At 41.1% G+C, this 17,167-nt stretch overlaps 2 protein-coding genes across 2 annotated transcripts in view; both read right to left on the bottom strand.

The window, feature by feature from the left end:
- Positions 1–584: 584 nt before the first annotated feature.
- LOC134504030 (C-signal-like) lies at positions 585–10,509 on the bottom strand. Its single transcript, XM_063313030.1, has 6 exons — positions 10,354–10,509; positions 8,424–8,475; positions 7,449–7,636; positions 6,004–6,162; positions 1,548–1,655; positions 585–804 (listed from the first exon to the last, which is right to left on the bottom strand). The coding sequence occupies exons 1-6, from the start codon at positions 10,507–10,509 to the stop codon at positions 691–693; spliced, it is 777 nt and encodes a 258-aa protein (XP_063169100.1). The 3' UTR covers positions 585–690.
- The window catches only part of RANBP10 (RAN binding protein 10), a 58,964-nt gene continuing 52,225 nt past the window's right edge, over positions 10,429–17,167 (bottom strand). The window contains exon 14 of the mRNA XM_063313025.1: positions 10,429–10,477. Coding sequence (XP_063169095.1) covers positions 10,467–10,477 — 11 coding nt within the window. The 3' untranslated portion in view covers positions 10,429–10,466. The remainder of the gene's footprint in view (positions 10,478–17,167) is intronic.

The following is a 17,167-nucleotide window of genomic DNA, read 5'->3' as shown; positions in this document are numbered from 1 at the left end:
ATCCACCATTCCACAATTCAGATATATAACTAATTCTGACCTACAACTGTACTGTTGTTTTTACTCAAGCACTGCATCTCTCAAGGCTTCCTCTGAAATTCCCATTCTCTCAGTACATGCTTCAATTTTATATATTGCTGAGCCGAAGGTACAGGCAAGGCATGTTCAAAGTATAATCACAAAATTTTAAAACAAGCATTCTGAATCAACTGATTCATGGTGTTTATGCCGTGTTTGGCATAGACTTCCCAGCAAAACCTCTTTCTGCTTGCTATCTCCAAATTTGGATTATTGAGTAAAAAAGATGGGATCAAGGTGAAAGAAAAAGGAAGTGCAAAGAAAATGTCCTAAAAATAGTTGAAATGGGTAGACCATGCTTCTGGCTTGACATGTGGGGCTCTCATTATTTCACCCTCTGACATTACTTCTATGATCCTAAATACATATTTTGTAACACTTGTGGAGTCAGTCTTCCCAATCTCCCAACCCAAAACAGTCTTCACTGGTTCTCCATAGTTGCATTACTTTTTTCTTTACAAAATGTTTTTAATAATATATGCAGATGTTTGAAATCTTCTGAAAGAAAGAAAAGAACAGGACCAGAATTTTCATGACGGACAGTGGTTTATTGGAGGCCCCATCGCCCCTCAGTGTATTGTGTGCCGATGGCATTAAGATGAGACAGATGTATCACCAAGGAACTCGACAACCCAACCAATCCAGAAAGGTCCCGTTGTCCTCTTCAGAAAGCATGGACAGCACAGTCATGATACCTTGCGTGCTCTCTTCTACAGTGATTTCCAGCTGCCGCAAAGAAAGATGTCATAAGATTTAAAAATCAGTGAGGCCCAGCCCAGAATCCTCACCTAAGGAAATCAGTAGAATGCAGTTGGATGTAAATTTTCGACCTTAGTTGACATGGATTTGTATTAAACTGACCAATCTAATTTCAGCTTACAATGTTATATGAGCCTTGATCCTATGATCAAGTGATCCAATGCATCATGTAAATCTTTAAATTGGGTTAATTGAATAAATTAAGTGAACCATGGGTGAGCATGCCTTGCAAGTGCAGATACTGAGTCAATAAAGTTGCTTCTAATATTTGGAAAGTGGAACTCTTATGATTTGTTTTAATATGTGACTCTTCCCCCCCCTTCCCACATTATGATTTCCAAAATAAAAGTGTCAGTCCTGCCTTGAGCCTTAAATATGAGAAGGGCAGAATCCTTGTCATTTCAGATATAACCACATGCGTTCCTGCAGAAATAGTGTTCTGCAAATCATCAGTAGCTCAAACATGAAGGGACTCCAAGAAGGGAAGGCAAGATTTAGTAGATTTCCTTCTAAGAATCCTTCTACCTATTTTTGTACTAGCATATTATTATTTTATTATTTCATTAAATAAAATACTAAAAACCCAAATAATCAGAATACTAAAACTTTCAGGACTCATTAGTAGTAATTCATATGTCTTTGAGTGTTTCCACATCATTATGTGAATATGTATGAATGCATTATACCACTTCCCAGGTCACAAAACTTACAACTGGGCTGTCACGGGTTTTCACTAAACCAGGATGGATGGGGACAGTCAGAATCCCATGGGCTGGATACTCGAGAGACTGGCACTTGGTGAGCATGTTTAAAGCAGCCTGCATGAGCAAAGAAAAAATAAAAAGTTATGAGGAAAGAAAGTATTAGGGAGGAAAAGGTTGCAATAAATTGTGATCGACAGGATACTGTGCATTAACTGTCATGCAGGGCTGGCAAGATACAGGAGGCAGAGGCACCAGAAGTGGACTAAGCAGTTCCTTGAGGACACAAACAGGCAGGAAGCTGACCACCTGCACTGCTCCGGCCAGGATTTAGGCCATCATGGCTTTCGACACCTCTACTGCTTGGGTGTAAGGATTGCCTACCGTAGTAGACTCAGACTCACAAGCAGGAACTTAATGATATCTGATTTATTAAAGAATAGTATGCAAATACAGAGAAAGCTGAGAATGAGCAAAAGCGCGCCAAATACAAACTAAAAACCCTCGGCTCAAATGTAATCCCTCCCCTAGCCCTGCCGTTGCAGACTCCCCCCCCCCCCCCAGGTGCTGGTAACTGTTTCTGCTGATGTCCTGGGAAAGGAACCTTGAACACAGGAGATAACCCAAACACATTCCAATCCAGCTGCTAACACATAACAATCCCACGAGATGGAATCCTCATCCCCTCCCAGACGAAACACGCATCAGCCAAATGACATGCGAAACGTTACGATGTAGCGGTAACATTGGAACGGTGAACATGACATAGGGTGCTGAGAACTAGATAGATTTTACCAGCACTTGGGATCCCTCTCCAGGGCTTCAACCGGCCCCAATATGGTTGGGACATCTCATTTTGGGACCAAGCTGTTCACATAATTTTCTCAACAGTGAAGGCTACAGTTCCGTGTCAACCTTATATTTCCTCTTCTCCTCTTGAAAGGGTCGGGTCTGCATTCCAGGTAGCCCCTTGCAGTCCAAACATAGTATTAAGGAGGGAGGCGGGGCTGATTGAAGCCAAAATGGGTGCATGGACTTGCATCAGAGCACACTGGCTGACGTTATATAGCCCTTTACCTGGGAGATCATCTGGGAAATTATGATCTTTTTATGTACTGCCCACTGAGGAATTGGCCACCAACTGTGACAGCCTTAGCCTCTGTTCTGTTTTTATTCCTATTTTATTTTTAAGGTGTTTAATTTTAAACTCAGGTTTGTGACTGTAATAACACATGGGATCCTCATGCAAATGAAAGTATCTACCAATGTCTGTTCAATAACTTGTCCAGGATGCCAAAACAAATTTTTGTTAAATCGTTGGTTTTGCAAATACGGAGTATGCTTTGCATGCCCTGAATTGCAACTATTCCCACTGATGCTGTTTGGTTCATTCTTCCACAATGACTTTTTCAATTTTACACAATGAATGAAAACGGTAAACATTTTTCAAGGCAATAAAGTTCAAAAACAACCCCTTTGAGGCAGTTTCTATTTTTCTTAATTTCAGTCTTTATGTTAGAGGTAAATCTGTCTCAATGGTAAATGAACCCTTTTTTCAAAAAGAAGCCCAACTGAATTTGGACAGACTTCTTGCGGGAAAGAGCTCAAAAGTGGCAAGAGAGAACTTTCACACAAGAACTCTGCCCCAGTTCAAACTCTGGGCCACACTCTTCAGAAGGGCTGAGATGACAGCAGTAAAGCATCATTGCTGGCACACAGCTGTGACAGTAACCAGTTTCCAAACAGTGCTGCATTTTAGCAATAGGTTAGAAATGCACGTTTAGGGACATGCAGGCATGGACAGATACACTCATGAATGGAAAAGGAGGTTCCAACCTCCAGCGAAAGAAAGGGTGGACTGAAGACGGCTCTGTGAACAGCACAACTGATGACCGCAGGAAAGAATGAAGAGCTGGCGAGTAGACCAGGTGTGATGGAATGTGTCTCTGAGAGGGAAGGTGATGTTATGGAGGTCGCAGGAGAGGGAGGAAGGGGTGCATTCCAGGGGGAGAAAAGATCTTATAGTTTGGAGGACCTTGGGCAGCTGGCCAAGAAGCTGAGACAGAGCCTGCCTTAGATTGCTTGGAGTATTTCTCCCTAGCACCATTTGGCTTGGCTTAGTTTGGCAAGATTCTGGGTAAGGTAGAAACAATAAAAAACTAGAGCTTCATTCCTGGCTCAGCATTGCTTTTTTGCCTCAACCCTGACATCAGCTCTCCACACAGCTACAGAAAAAGGAGAGGACCAGAGATCACCCACAAGTGGTCCAGACGGTTGCTCCTCCTGAGGAGACCACAAGACAGTAGTATTCAGAGGGTTTTGAGCACTGGGAGAAAATTGCAATCAGCACCATTAAAAGGTTTCTAGGTAAAGGTAAAGGTTTCCCTTGACGTAAAGTCCAGTTGTGTCCGACTCTAGGGGGCGGTGCTCATCTCCGTTTCTAAGCCTTAGAGCCGGCGTTGTCCGTAGACCCATCCGTGGTCATGTGGCCGGCATGACGACACGGAACGCCGTTACCTTCCCGCCGAAGCGGTACCTATTGATCTACTCACATTTGCATGTTTTCAAACTGCTAGGTTGGCAGGAGCTGGGACTAGCAACGGGAGCTCACCCCGTCGTGCGGATTCGAACTGCCGACCTTCTGATCGGCAAGCTCAGCAGCTCAGCAGTTTAACCCGCAGCGCCACCGCGTCCCCTAAAAGGTTTCTAAGTTCACATAATTTTCTGATCATATTAGAAAATTCTTTGTTAACTACTTTTCAGCTATTAGAAACCTTTGGAGCAACAAGTCTGAAAACACTGAGTGAGTATGCCTTCAAATCTTAATGAAAGAAACTTTTAAATACAAGCTTAAGAACTTTTTAAAAAATTAAATAAACAGCAAAAGATTGATTAAAACTTTGATTTTAGAAAGCTACAGACAGACTCTGAGGGTCCAGATAAACTTGAAATAAGATTTTGGAATTAATTATAAAGAATCCTTCCCATGGGAAAATGCTTTTGTTTTGAATTGAATTTTTTTTTTTTTTTAAATGGACACTAGAGGGAACTAACGATTTCAATTAAAGGAGAAGAACATATAAACTTGCACAGAATGGTGCAAAATATTCTAACACTGGAAATACTGAAGATACTTTCAAAAATATTAATTAATATTAATAATATCAACAGCAATATCTGCCTTTATGGGTAGACTGTGTCCAAAAGATGTTATGAAGGGGAACAAGTTTTATCTGACAAGACAGAGACTGAGTTGAAAGTGGATTTGCAAATGACAGACTACAAGAATGACATGAAAAGAGATGTTACAGTGAACACCGCCCAGAGTCGCCTTCTGTCTGATGGGCAGCCCTATAAATGTGAGCACCGAATAAGTAAAATAAATAAAGATAGAAAAGAAATTGGCTGATGTATTATTAATTAAAAGGGACATACAAACAATAAACCAAGAGAGTGACCTGGATAATTTTTCTGTATTGGATTTACAAGAGAGACTTGTTAAAACTTTGAAGAAAGGACAAAGGAAAAATGAAAAGAAATCAAGTTCTTTGTGAAGTGAATGGACTAAAGATTAAGACTGTTGGAAGTAAAAGGAAGGAATATAAAGTTGGGATATTTGATCAAAGTTAATATAGATACAGGTAGTCCTCGACATATGACCACAATTGGGACTGGAACTTCTGGCGCTAAGCGATGTAGTTGTGTAGTGAATCAAGCCTGATTTTATAACCTTTTTGCCACAGTCATTAAGTGAATCACATTGTCATCAAGCGAATCCGGCTTCCCCCATTGACTTTGCTTGTTGGAAGCCGGCTGGGAAGATTGCAAATGCCTATCATGTGACTCCAGGATTCTGCAGCCATCATCAATACATGCCATTTGCCAAATGCCTAAATTTTGATCACGTGAACATATGGACCCTGTGATGGTCATATGTGTGAGGACCAGTCATAAGTCATTTAGTCATAACTTTGAATGGTCACTAAACGAATGGTCATAAGTCGAGGACTACCTGTATGCTGTTATTTCTGGTAACTCTTAATGGACTTTTGCTGATACCAGGATGGAAATAACGATGCTTTATGGATTTGTTTATAGATAAGAGATGGGATATGGGAAGAAGAGATCATTTGCTGTAATTTAAGAGGAGGTAAAAAATTGCCACAATTATTTATACTTGTGATAAAAGTTAGGAGTCACTACTTTATATATTTCTTTTTTCTTTACTATATTTTTCTTTTTATTTATTTCCCTTTTTTGTTTCTATTCTTTATGTCTTTCCTATTTTTTTCCCTTTGCACTTTTTACTCTTCTTTCTATTTTTCTATTTTTCTATCTTTCTTTTAGTTTTTTATTAGTTTTTATTATTACAATTATAATCATTCATAAAATTACTTGAAAACAAAAAGCAAAATGAGGTTCCAACTATGTCCAGGTAGTTCCACAAAGAAAACATGTTAAGTACCTTACTGCAGCGATATGAAATTCCCTGTCCTTTATCCCAATAAGCCATAAGTTCAATTGAGCCTCCAATAGTGGATATATTGATAATGGCGGCCTTGCTGCAGCTCAACCCTTGCCTTGGACTTCTCTGGGCTGCCTTCTTCAACAGGGGCAGAAAGGCCTTGTAGAGAGAAGAAAAGACAGAATGAGCTGCATCTAGGGCTACAAAATGTTCTATCACCCCCTGCAAGGGGACCTTCATAGCGTCATCCAGGCCTGACCACACACAGGAAAACTGCTCTAATGCTCTTTTGTGGGCTGCCCTTGTAGATGGCTCCAAAGCTTCAGTCGATGCAGAGTCTGGATACCTGGAAGACCTACAGGGGCGGTCTATGAGGGATGGGCAACATACATCCCAGAGCGAGGGTATACAATCCAAAGTTTGGCCCAAATCCAGATCATCCATGTGTTCTGCAGTTCTCTGTAATGGCCTCAATATCGAGCTCTCCTCAACCTTCCTGAAAAGGGAGAGATGGGAGGTGGGGAGATAATTCTCAAAAGTCTGAGGTCAAGAGATGGCCTCTTAAGGAGGGGCACTTTACCACCTCCTTCAAGCAGAAAGGCATCACCTCCATCAAACTCAGCTGGCCCCAAAGCCTGGAGCCTCTCTGGAATCATGAATTAGCCATTGCCCATTGTGCAGATCTGGTGCACCTCAGATGACGTTCCAGGATGTCTCTACCACCCCCTGTACAGATTCTCTCCAGCAGTTATCCAACTCTGAGGAAATGTGTGTGATTTTGACCACTCACAAAAGGATCACAGCAGTCCGGAATTTTTTCTTCTGTCCCAGCACTCCCCAAAAGGGAACGGCTACCCCCAAGGTTCCAACCTGCTCCCAAATCAATATACTGTACAATTTTTACTTCTTTATTTTCAGCATTAGAGTATTACCTTACTCTCTAGTTACACTGAATTCAACTGTTCAAATCTTTCTTCTTTAATAAAGCAGTCTTCCTTGCTTTGAAAGGAAGCAACAAATCTGTGCCTTGGAGTCAGTGTTGACTCCTGGCAACTCCCTGGAGGAGTCCCTGCAGTTTTCTTGGCAGGTTTTTCAAAAGTGCTTTGCCATTGCCTCCTTCCTAGGGCTGAGAGAGAGGGACTGGCCCAAGGTTACCCAGCTGGCTTCGTGCCTAAGGTGGGACTAGAACTCACGGTCTCCCAGTTTCTAGCCTGGTGCCTTTAACCACTACATTGAACTGGCTCTCATCCAGTTTCAGCGGTGGCCCCAAAGTATAACATGATTGGTGGCATTGAACACTGCTGAGTCAATGCACTATTTCTACTTATTTATTTTCAGCAGTGCCAAACTGCTGTCTTCAGTGACAGTGAACGCAATTGTTCAGCCTTTATTCTTTATTCAGGCAATCTTCTTTGCTTTGAAAGGCTTTTAAATAATAGACAAACCTGACTCATTTGCAGTGGGCCAATGGTATTGATGGAATAAATTCTCATCATATCCTTGGCATTTTCTGTTGTCAGGTCAGTAAACGCCCAAGTGCCAGCATTGTTGATGAGGATGGTCAGCCCACCATCTCCAACACACTTTTCCACATCTTTCACAGCTGCCTGGATGCTCTCAAGATCAGCGACATCTGAGGGAAAATAATATTATTTAAACGTCAGCAATGTGCTGGTTCAGAATTGCTACATAGGAGCTTCTTGGAACTTCAGAAGATCTGCAGGTCCATCCGTGCAACTCACCACCTTCTGGAATAGCAATTAGACAGCCTCAAGCGGTTGAGAGCATGGACTCCATCAAAGACTTGAGTGTCTCAACAGCAACTCCAGAACATACTATGGAGAAATAAGAACTTTAAGATCCCCAGCAAAGGGGGCCTAAAGGCATAAGAGGTCTGTGCTTTGTGGAATCAGAAACAAGCTGTGACTTAGGCTGTCTTTGCACATCATGCTCAAGCCATGGCTTCAGAGCCACAACCTACTGAATAAACCCACACTGATGGAGTTCACACAACGCCCTTGGATAAAATAATACATAAAGATGCACAGGATGTCTAACAGAGATCTGTGAACCAATCCTCAGTATAAAGTTTTCCAGCCCAAATAAACCAGAGCGACACCACCAGGGCTAAGCCACCAGGGTTGCAAATGGATACTCTGATTTTTGTTCTCTTTGTTGACAGTGATACTTCATCATTATCCAGATTTTTGCAGCCCTGATATGATGGTCTAACATATTCTGCTAATCTACAACGCACAAAATTCTGGTCAGACAACCGCTGTAGCCCACCCCGAAGAAATCTACTGGGCCCAGCCAGTGAGGCTGCTTGCCAGCCCTTCCCAGAGGGGCTTTTTGCTAGACTCTCTGAGCATTTTCAAAGTAGAAAACTTGCCCCATTTCACACGGCACTCGACACTTACCTAATTGCAACACCACCAGATTGGGATGCTTGCGTGCCAACTCTTTTACCTCCTGGAAGAGAAAAAGGTCATAGTTTTTCTTCTGAATTAATACTCACAACTATATTCAGGACGCAGGGAATTATGTCAGGTGGATTGCAAAGAGGACAATAGCAAAAGAAAACGAGAAAGATATGTAATGTATTTCTCATTCAGCAGCAGCTGTTCATTATTACTAAACCAACAAACAAAACTTAACAAACCACATAAGGCTTAATGCAATGTGTGAACCCAGTCAGGGTGATCCAACCCAACCAGCTGGGGCTCCCCAGGAATCTCTCCACATCCCCCTGCTGCTTCAAACTTTTCAGTTGGAGGAATCACTGGCCAGGTCCTATGCTGCAGAGGACAATCGGCCAGAATAACCATTGCTGTTTATGTCCTGTGATCTGAAGTTGAAATTAACACACCCAAAGATGGCTTTTTGGACTTACTGGACACCATCTAGAATGTTTCAGAAGGGATGGGCTAATGACGACAGCATTTGTGTTGGCGTTGCAAGAAATCTGAGGGCTCTTTAACTCATATGTTATGGTCATGTTCTTTTTTGCAGCCCTCTCAGACTAATGGCATACGATATGTTGTGGGAAAACTTTAGGTTTTAAAGAAGCGCATATTGTATTTAATTATATACCTGCTACTTGGAACTTCAGATGTTCTGAAGAAAGATGGGATGTCATGCTCTAGGAATAGTACCTTAGGAGATGAAAGAATACTACAGAAATAAAGGATTGGGTTTTAGAGATGACTACCACTTTTTGAGAGAATTAACTATTCTGCCAATCAGAAGATTCACATTATCTTTCCCTTTAGAAAAAATTCTTGGACAGTCTTGGTGAATATTGAAAACTTAGTTTCCTCTTTCAAAGATTTATAAAATCAGGCAAACTTGGAATATATTTGTAATGACAGGCTTTTTGTCTTTTCCTGTGTTTTTATTAGTCACATTGTGGGCAGGTGGCTTGAGAGAATTTCATTTTTATTTTTTGCACATTTGTTTGAAAACGTATAAAGTCAGGAATTAAGTAAAATTTAAAAAGAGAGTTACCATGACTGAAGGCTAAGGTAGCTAGCTAACGTACATAGCCATGGTGTGATTTGTTTTCTTTCAACACAGCTATAAACCACGGTTAGTGGGTCAGCACTGGGGCACATCTCACATTCTGCATGAGTGTTATTGGCGGTCTTGTAAAATGCTTGCTGTGGCTTAGAGGGCCAGGCACAAAACAGCCCTTCACTATGGCAGGAGGGAAATCCAGCCCCCACATGGGGTTTCCTAGGAATGTGGTGCACAAAGCCGAGTGTGGACGAGATGCAAGCAAGGAGGGTTGCAAGGATACAAAATCTCAGAGAGCTCTTATGAGTCCTGTTGATGAAAACTGGAGCTCATGCATTTTGCCGCCATTTCCTTGACTGACTATTGCTTCTTCCTTTCCTCTGCATTGCATAGCATTGATTTAATAATAGGGAAATGTCAACTACCCCAAACAAAAGAAAAATTAATAATTCCACAGTGAGTATCAGTTTAAAAGAATGTAAGACATAACATTGACTAAAGTAAACAAAAATTTAAAGAAAGGGAAGAAGAAAAGGCAATTCCTATAAGGTTAATATAGAACGAGCTCAATCCTTGCGTTGCATGGTGTTGCTTGCCATGCAAGGGAAGAGTGTGATGGGTCAGAATATCCCTGGGAGGTTGAAAATACCGATAGTCCCTGGGGTAAGGATGACTTCTGTTCCCAAGGTCTGTCCTTAAGTCCAATGTGTATGTAAGCTGAATGACTATTATTGTATAATACAGTATAAGTAGCATTGTGTAATAAACAGTTGTGCATTTAACTTGAATTTTGCTATAATAGCCGCCATTCTTAACTAGCTAACCGATTCTTACCTTGCTTTTCTCTGCCTTCAGATCACGGGTGGTAGCAAAGACCCATTTGGGTGGAGAGGGCAGCTCTAGAAACCTCTTCACCAGACCGAGGCCAATCCCCCGATTGGATCCCGTCACCAGAACGCTGAAAACGGAGAAGTCGGTTGCCTTTGCCATTTTGCGGGGAGCTGCAGATTCTGCTTCCAGCCTGCTTGACGGTTTGCTTCAAATGCCTCTTCTCATCATCGGAGACAATATTATGAGGAACATGCCACACCCATTTTTCTATCTTCTTATACAGTAAACCTCATTTAAGGATTGCCGAAGGCAACGTTGCTTGCTTTAACTGAGGGCGCAGTCAAGACAATAAGGGCGGCATTTATATCACCCCACATATTCTTTGTGGTTTTCATTTGCAACCTTAGCTTTAATATAATTTATGTGGTTCTGCTAGAACCGAATTCATTGCTGGAAAAAGGGTGGAAAAGTGTCCATTACCTTTAATGTCATAGCCAGTTTGTGTCCAGAGGATGTGGACACAGTTCAAAACTACTTTGAAAATACTTTGGCCACATAATAAGAAGACAGGACACCCTGGAGAAGATGATGATGCTAGGGAAAGTGGAAGGCAAAAGGAAGAGGGGCCGACCAGGGGCAAGATGGATGGATGACATTCTAGAGGTGATGGACTCATCCCTGGGGGAGCTGGGGGTGTTGACAGTCGACAGGAAGCTCTGGCGTGGGCTGGTCCATGAGGTCACGAAGAGTCGGAAGCAACTGAACAAATAAACAACAAACAACAACAGTTCAAAAGAATACTGAGGGGAACTTGTCCAGTCAGGCCACAGTTGCCCAAATGCCGACCAGCAAAATAGTAGTAAGAAATAACCCTTTTTTCTTTTGCAGTGGTGAAATGCAACAAACTAACCCTCCTCATACACAAGATGTATATAACACAGCCATCCCTACATGCATTAAAGTGACTAAAATAATCAAAACATAAAAATATGTTTATAAGTGTTCCATTTAGTACCAATTTAGTATCAATACAGCATTATGTCAATTTTTAACCTCATCGTTCTTTGTACACCATATAAAAATGGCCTCAGAAGATGATTCCATTATTGGAATATCAGGACATTTAGGAAATAGATAATAACCACATATCTTGAATCCATCCCTTAACATCAAGAGGATGTTCTTTCCATTTATGAAGATTATTGTCTGTGCTCAGCTCCATTCTCAATAAAGCTAAAGCTTTTCTTAAAATGACAAATTCTGTATCTTTTGTCCCTATTTCTTTCCAAAATTATATAAAAATATGCTGTGACTTGAATCCAGAAAGAGCTATGGCTGTTCAACACCAAATCATATGAGTTTAAGGACCCTCAAAGTCCTTGCAACATCAACAGAAAAAATGTGGGAGCCAACCTTTCCTTAAATCTTCTTTGGTGGACCTCCTAAATACAAAGCTATATTTTCTGATAAACTGACTTCATGCTTAAATCCTAACAAGTATATTTTAGATTTTTTAGGATCTGGATCAATTGATTTTCTTAGACTGGATATTCCAATTCACTATGCCACAATTCAGATATATAAGTAATTCTGACCTTCATCCTGTTTTTTAACTCCAAGTACCACTGTATTGTTGTTTTCACTCAAGCACTGCCTCGCTCAAGGATTCTTACAAGATTCCTATTTCATCAGTCCATGCTACAATTTTATGTATTGCTGAGCTGAAGTTACGGGCAAGTCATGTTCTAATTATAATTTTTCAAAACTTTAAAACAACCATTATGAATGAAGTGATTTATGGTGTTTATCCCATGTTTGGCATAGACTTCCCAGCAAAACCTCTTTCTGCTTGCTATCTCCAAATTTGGATTATTCCACATTATCAATTTATCTTGTGATTCTGATCCAAACACAAACACTCTAGCAGCTTTCAAAGCTAGAACATGAGATCCCTATTTACTGCATCTTAGCCCCAAAAGCCTGTCAAGATTTTAGGGACTCACATGCTTACTCTCTAAATGGGCCTAAAGAGTGCAATAATAAAAAGACATAGATCTCTTGTAGATCCATTCATGCTTTTGAGGGATATAGAGAACTGGGCTTGGTGGCAGGACAGGAGTGTCCAAATATGATGGTCCTTTATCTTTAGTCCCACCAAAGACCATCCAAGAACCTGGACCCCATAAAAAAAAAACACCCAAGTATTTCCATCAAACAAGAAGGAAATATACAAAGATACAACCAAATGTGACAATCATGACTTAGAGTGAGCTCCAGCCTAAACGCCAGGAATTATGGAGTAAAAAAGATGGGATCAAGGTATGAGGAAAAGGAGGTGCAAAGGATATGTCCTAAAAATAGTTGAAACCGGTAGACCATGCTTCTGGCTTGAGATGTGGGGCTCTCATTATTTCACCCTCTGATATTGCATCTGAGATCCTAAATCTATACGAATTTATATGAAATTGACTGAATATGAAGCTAAATATACAGTATATTGTGTAACACTTGTGAAGTCAGTCTTCCCAACCTCCCATCCCAAAACAGTCTTCATTGGTCCTTCACAGTTCCACTATTTTTTTCTTTAGAAAATGTTTTCAATAATATATGCAGATGTTTGAAATCTTGGGAAAGAAAGAAAAGAACAGGATCAGAACTTTCATGACGGACAGTGGTTTATTGGAGGCCCCATCGCCTCTCAGCGTATTAAGTGCCGACGGCATTAGGGTGGGACAGATGATCACCAGGGAACTCGACGACCCAACCAATCCAGAAAGGTCCCGTTGTCCTCTTCGGAAAGCATGGACAGCACAGTCACGATACCTCACGTGCTCCCTTCCGCGGTGATTTCCAGCTGCCAAAAGAAGGATGTCATAAGGTTTAAAAATTACTCCTGCCCAGTCCAGAATCCTCACCTAAGCAGATCAGTAGAATGCAGTTGGATGTAAATTTTCAACCCTAATAGACATGGATTTGTATTAAACTGGCCAATCTCATTTCAGCTTATAAATGCATGTGAGCACAGCCTCTTTGATCAGGTGATGATTCAATGCATCGTGTAAATCCTTAAATTGGGGTTAATTGAATAAATTAAGTGAACCATGGGTGAGCATGCCTTGCAAGTGCAGATATTGAGTCAATAAAGTTGCTTCTAATATTTTGAAGTGGAACTCTTATGAGTTGTTTTATTATGCGACTCTTCCCCCCTTCCCCCATTATGATTTTCAAAATAAATGTGTCAACCCTGCCTTGAGTCTTAAGTATCAGAATGAAGGAGTCCTTGTCAATTCACATGAAGACTCATGCTTTCCTGCAGAAAAAGTGTTCTGCAAATGGAATCACCAGTAGCTCAAACAGGAAGAGATTCCAAGAGGGGAAGGCAAGATTTTATATTCTCCTAAGAAGAAATGGAAATGAACAGGGGGGTTGGGAACATTGCCCATGTTGTTCTGTTAAAATTTCCATTCCTTCATTCTCTTTACACCCAGTTCAGTTCTTTACACCCAATAAAGTTATGCTTTAATTCAGACTATAGCATAACATTTACAGAAGGGTTTGATATACCTATTTTTGCACTAGCATATTATTATTTTATTATTTTATTAAATAAAATACTAAAAACCCAAGTAATCAGAATACTAAAACTTTCAGGTACTCATTAGTAGGTAATTCATATGTCTGAGTATGTGCACATGGTTATGTGAATATGTATTAATGCGTTATACCTCTTCCCACATCAAAAAACTTACAGATTGGTTGAGACGAGTTTTAACTGCGCCAGGATGCATGCAGAAACTTAAAATCCCATCATTTGGATACTCAAGTGACTGGCACTTGGTGAGCATGTTTAAAGCAGCCTGCATGAGCAGAGAAAAAACACCTGTGAGGAAAGATATTCAATGATCTGGAAACAGAAAATGCCAAGGATATGATGAGAGTTTATTTGGTTGATACCATTGGCCCACTGCAAATAAGTCAGGTTCGTTTGTTTTTTAGGAACAAAACAGCCTTCAAAGCAAGGAAGATTCTTTATTAAAGGAAAAAGATTGAACGGTTGAAGTCAGAATAATTAGAGAGCAAAGTAATACTGTAATGCTGAAAATAAAGAAGTGGAAATTGTAGATTGATTTGGGAGCAGGTTGGAACCTTGGGGGAAGCCGTTCCCTTTTGGGGAGTGCTGGGACAGAAGAAAACTTCCCAGAGTCCTGTGGTCCTTTTGTGGGGCACTTTGTGGTGAAAATCACACACATTTCCTCAGAGCTTGATACTAGCTGGAGAGAATCTGTACACACGGTAGCAGTGACATCTCGGAACATCACCTGAGGTGCACCAGATCTGCACAATGGACAATGGCTAATGCATGATTCCAGAGAGGGCTCTGGGCTTTAGGGCAAGCTGAGTTTGATGGAGGTGTTGCCTTTCTGCTTGAAGAAGGCAGTAAAGTGCCCCTCCTTAAGAGGCCATCTCTTGACCTCAGACTTTTGAGAATTATCCCCCCACCTCCCATCTCTCCCTTTTTGGGAAGGTTGAGGAGAACATGGGAGGAAGGCAATTACAGAGAACTGCAGAACACATGGATGATCTGGATGTCCACCAAACTTTGGATTGTATACCCTCGCTCTGGGATATATGTTGCCCATCTCTCATAGATGCCTCTTGTAGGTCATCCAAGTTTCCAGACTCTGCATTGACTGAAGCTTTGGAGGTTTAAAATAGCAATCACATGACCGCAGGATGCTGTGAAAGTCATAAATGCACCAGTTGCCAAGTGCCTGAATCACGATCACGTGATTGCGGGGATGCTGCAACATTCATAAGTGCAAGGACTGGTCGTCAGTCAGTTTTTTTCAGCACCATTTTAAGTCCAAACTATCGCTAAACGAATGTTCTTATGCGAGGACTACCTGTACTTTTCTGTCCTGGAAGCTGATTTCTGTTGAGCCAGCCACTTCAAGTGAACCCAACCAGTGATGTTACAGGTTCTGTTAGTTGCAAGAACTGGATGCTCTGGGCATTCCTGGAGTACAAAATTTGCCCCATTTTCACATGGCTCTGGAAACGTACCTAACTGCAACAGCACCAGATTGGGATGTCTGCAAGCCAACTCTTTTACCTTCTGGGGAAAAAGAAGATCAGAGTATCTCTGTGAGTTAAAACTCGCAATTACGTACAGGAAGCAGATCATGATTTGAGCTGGATGCCAAAGAGGACAATATCAAAAGGAGGAGCAAGCAGCAAAGGCATGCAGTTTCTTCTTCATTAGCTGGCAGCTGTGCAATATTCCTGACTGAACAAAACAAGCCTTAACAAACCACATTAAGGCTGAACGCAACCTGGGAACCTTGTCCATTCAACCTAACCCAACCAGATATGGCTCCCCAAGAAACTCTCCACACCCTACTGCTGATTCAAGGATTTTTAGCTGGAGAGATCACTGACCAGGCCCTCACTATAGAGGACAATCTGCCCAGCAACTACCATTGCTGAAGGCTAAGAGAGTGAATTAATGTAGGAAGCCATTTCGTTAAGTTTTTGGTTTCAACACAGGTGTAAATCTTGGTGAATGGCTCAGCACTGGAGTCCCCACCTCCACATTTTGTTTTCTAGGAATACAGTGCATGAAGCAGAGTTCTGAATTTATGGGGTAGAAGCAAGGATACAAAATCTTAGAGAGACATCCTGAGTCATGTTGATGTGAATTGGATTTAGTTATGTTTTCTTTTCAGGGTCTTACCTCATACATTAGGCCTCAATCTATTTTGCTTACTACTTTCCTCTGCTTATTCTATTTCACTGTCTTGAATGGCATTGCTTTTTTAAAAGATTTTTTTTTGGTTGAATATAAGAAAAAACAAAGTATGCTATACAGAAGAAAAAACAATACTGATTATACAGTCAAAAAGAAGTTAATACATAATGATAATTAAAATGAATAAAATTTAAGGAAAAGGGAAAAAAGAAAAGGGAACTATATAATATTTAAATAGAATGAGCTCAATCTGTGCTTTGCTTAGCATTGGTTGCTGCAGAAGGGAAGATTATAATTGGTCTGTATGTATATGTGGGTCACAATATTCCTGGGGGTTCAAAATGCAAGCTAGACATTCAGCCTTAGTTTGGCCTTAGTTCAACTTCAGCCTCCGTTCAACATCTTGACCACTATTCCCCACCTCATCCTATGCTCTCTGATTCTTACCTCGTTTTCTCTGCATTCATTATCATGGGTTGTAGCAAAGACCCCATTTGGGTGGAGAAGGCAGCATCAGAAACCTCTTCACCAGACTGAGACCAATCCCCTGATCAGATCCTGTCACTAGAACCCTGAAAACGGAGAAGTCGGCTGCCTTTGCCATCTCTCTGGGACCTGCAGCTTCTGCTTCCAGCCTGCTTGAAAGTTTAGTTCAGTTGCCTCTTCTCATCATCAAAGGCAACATTATGAGGAACATGCCACACCCACTTTTCTATCTTCTTATACAGTAAACTTCATTTAAAGATTGCCAAAGGCAACACTGCTTGCTTTAACTGAGGACACAGGGAAGACAATGGGGGGGTGTTATTGGGTGGGAGACATACCACCCTACAAAATATTTGGAAAATATTTGGAAATACTTTCAAATAAAGGGAGAGACCTAACTAGCATGAAATATGTTTTGATTTTGGCTGCTAAGAAGGAAGTGTACAAAGCCAGAACCAAATGTGAGAATTAAGACTTATGGTGATCACCAGCCCAAATACCATGAATTATGGAGTAGAAACGATGGGATCAAGGTGTTGGAAAGAGAGAATTTGTCCACAAAGATTTCTTGGGAATCTGCCA

The sequence above is a fragment of the Candoia aspera genome, chromosome 11 (assembly GCF_035149785.1).
Source record: "Candoia aspera isolate rCanAsp1 chromosome 11, rCanAsp1.hap2, whole genome shotgun sequence".
In the NCBI taxonomy this organism is placed as follows: Eukaryota; Metazoa; Chordata; class Lepidosauria; order Squamata; family Boidae; genus Candoia; species Candoia aspera.
Note: the sequence above shows the minus strand (reverse complement) of the source record. Positions and strands in the feature narration are given on the sequence as shown.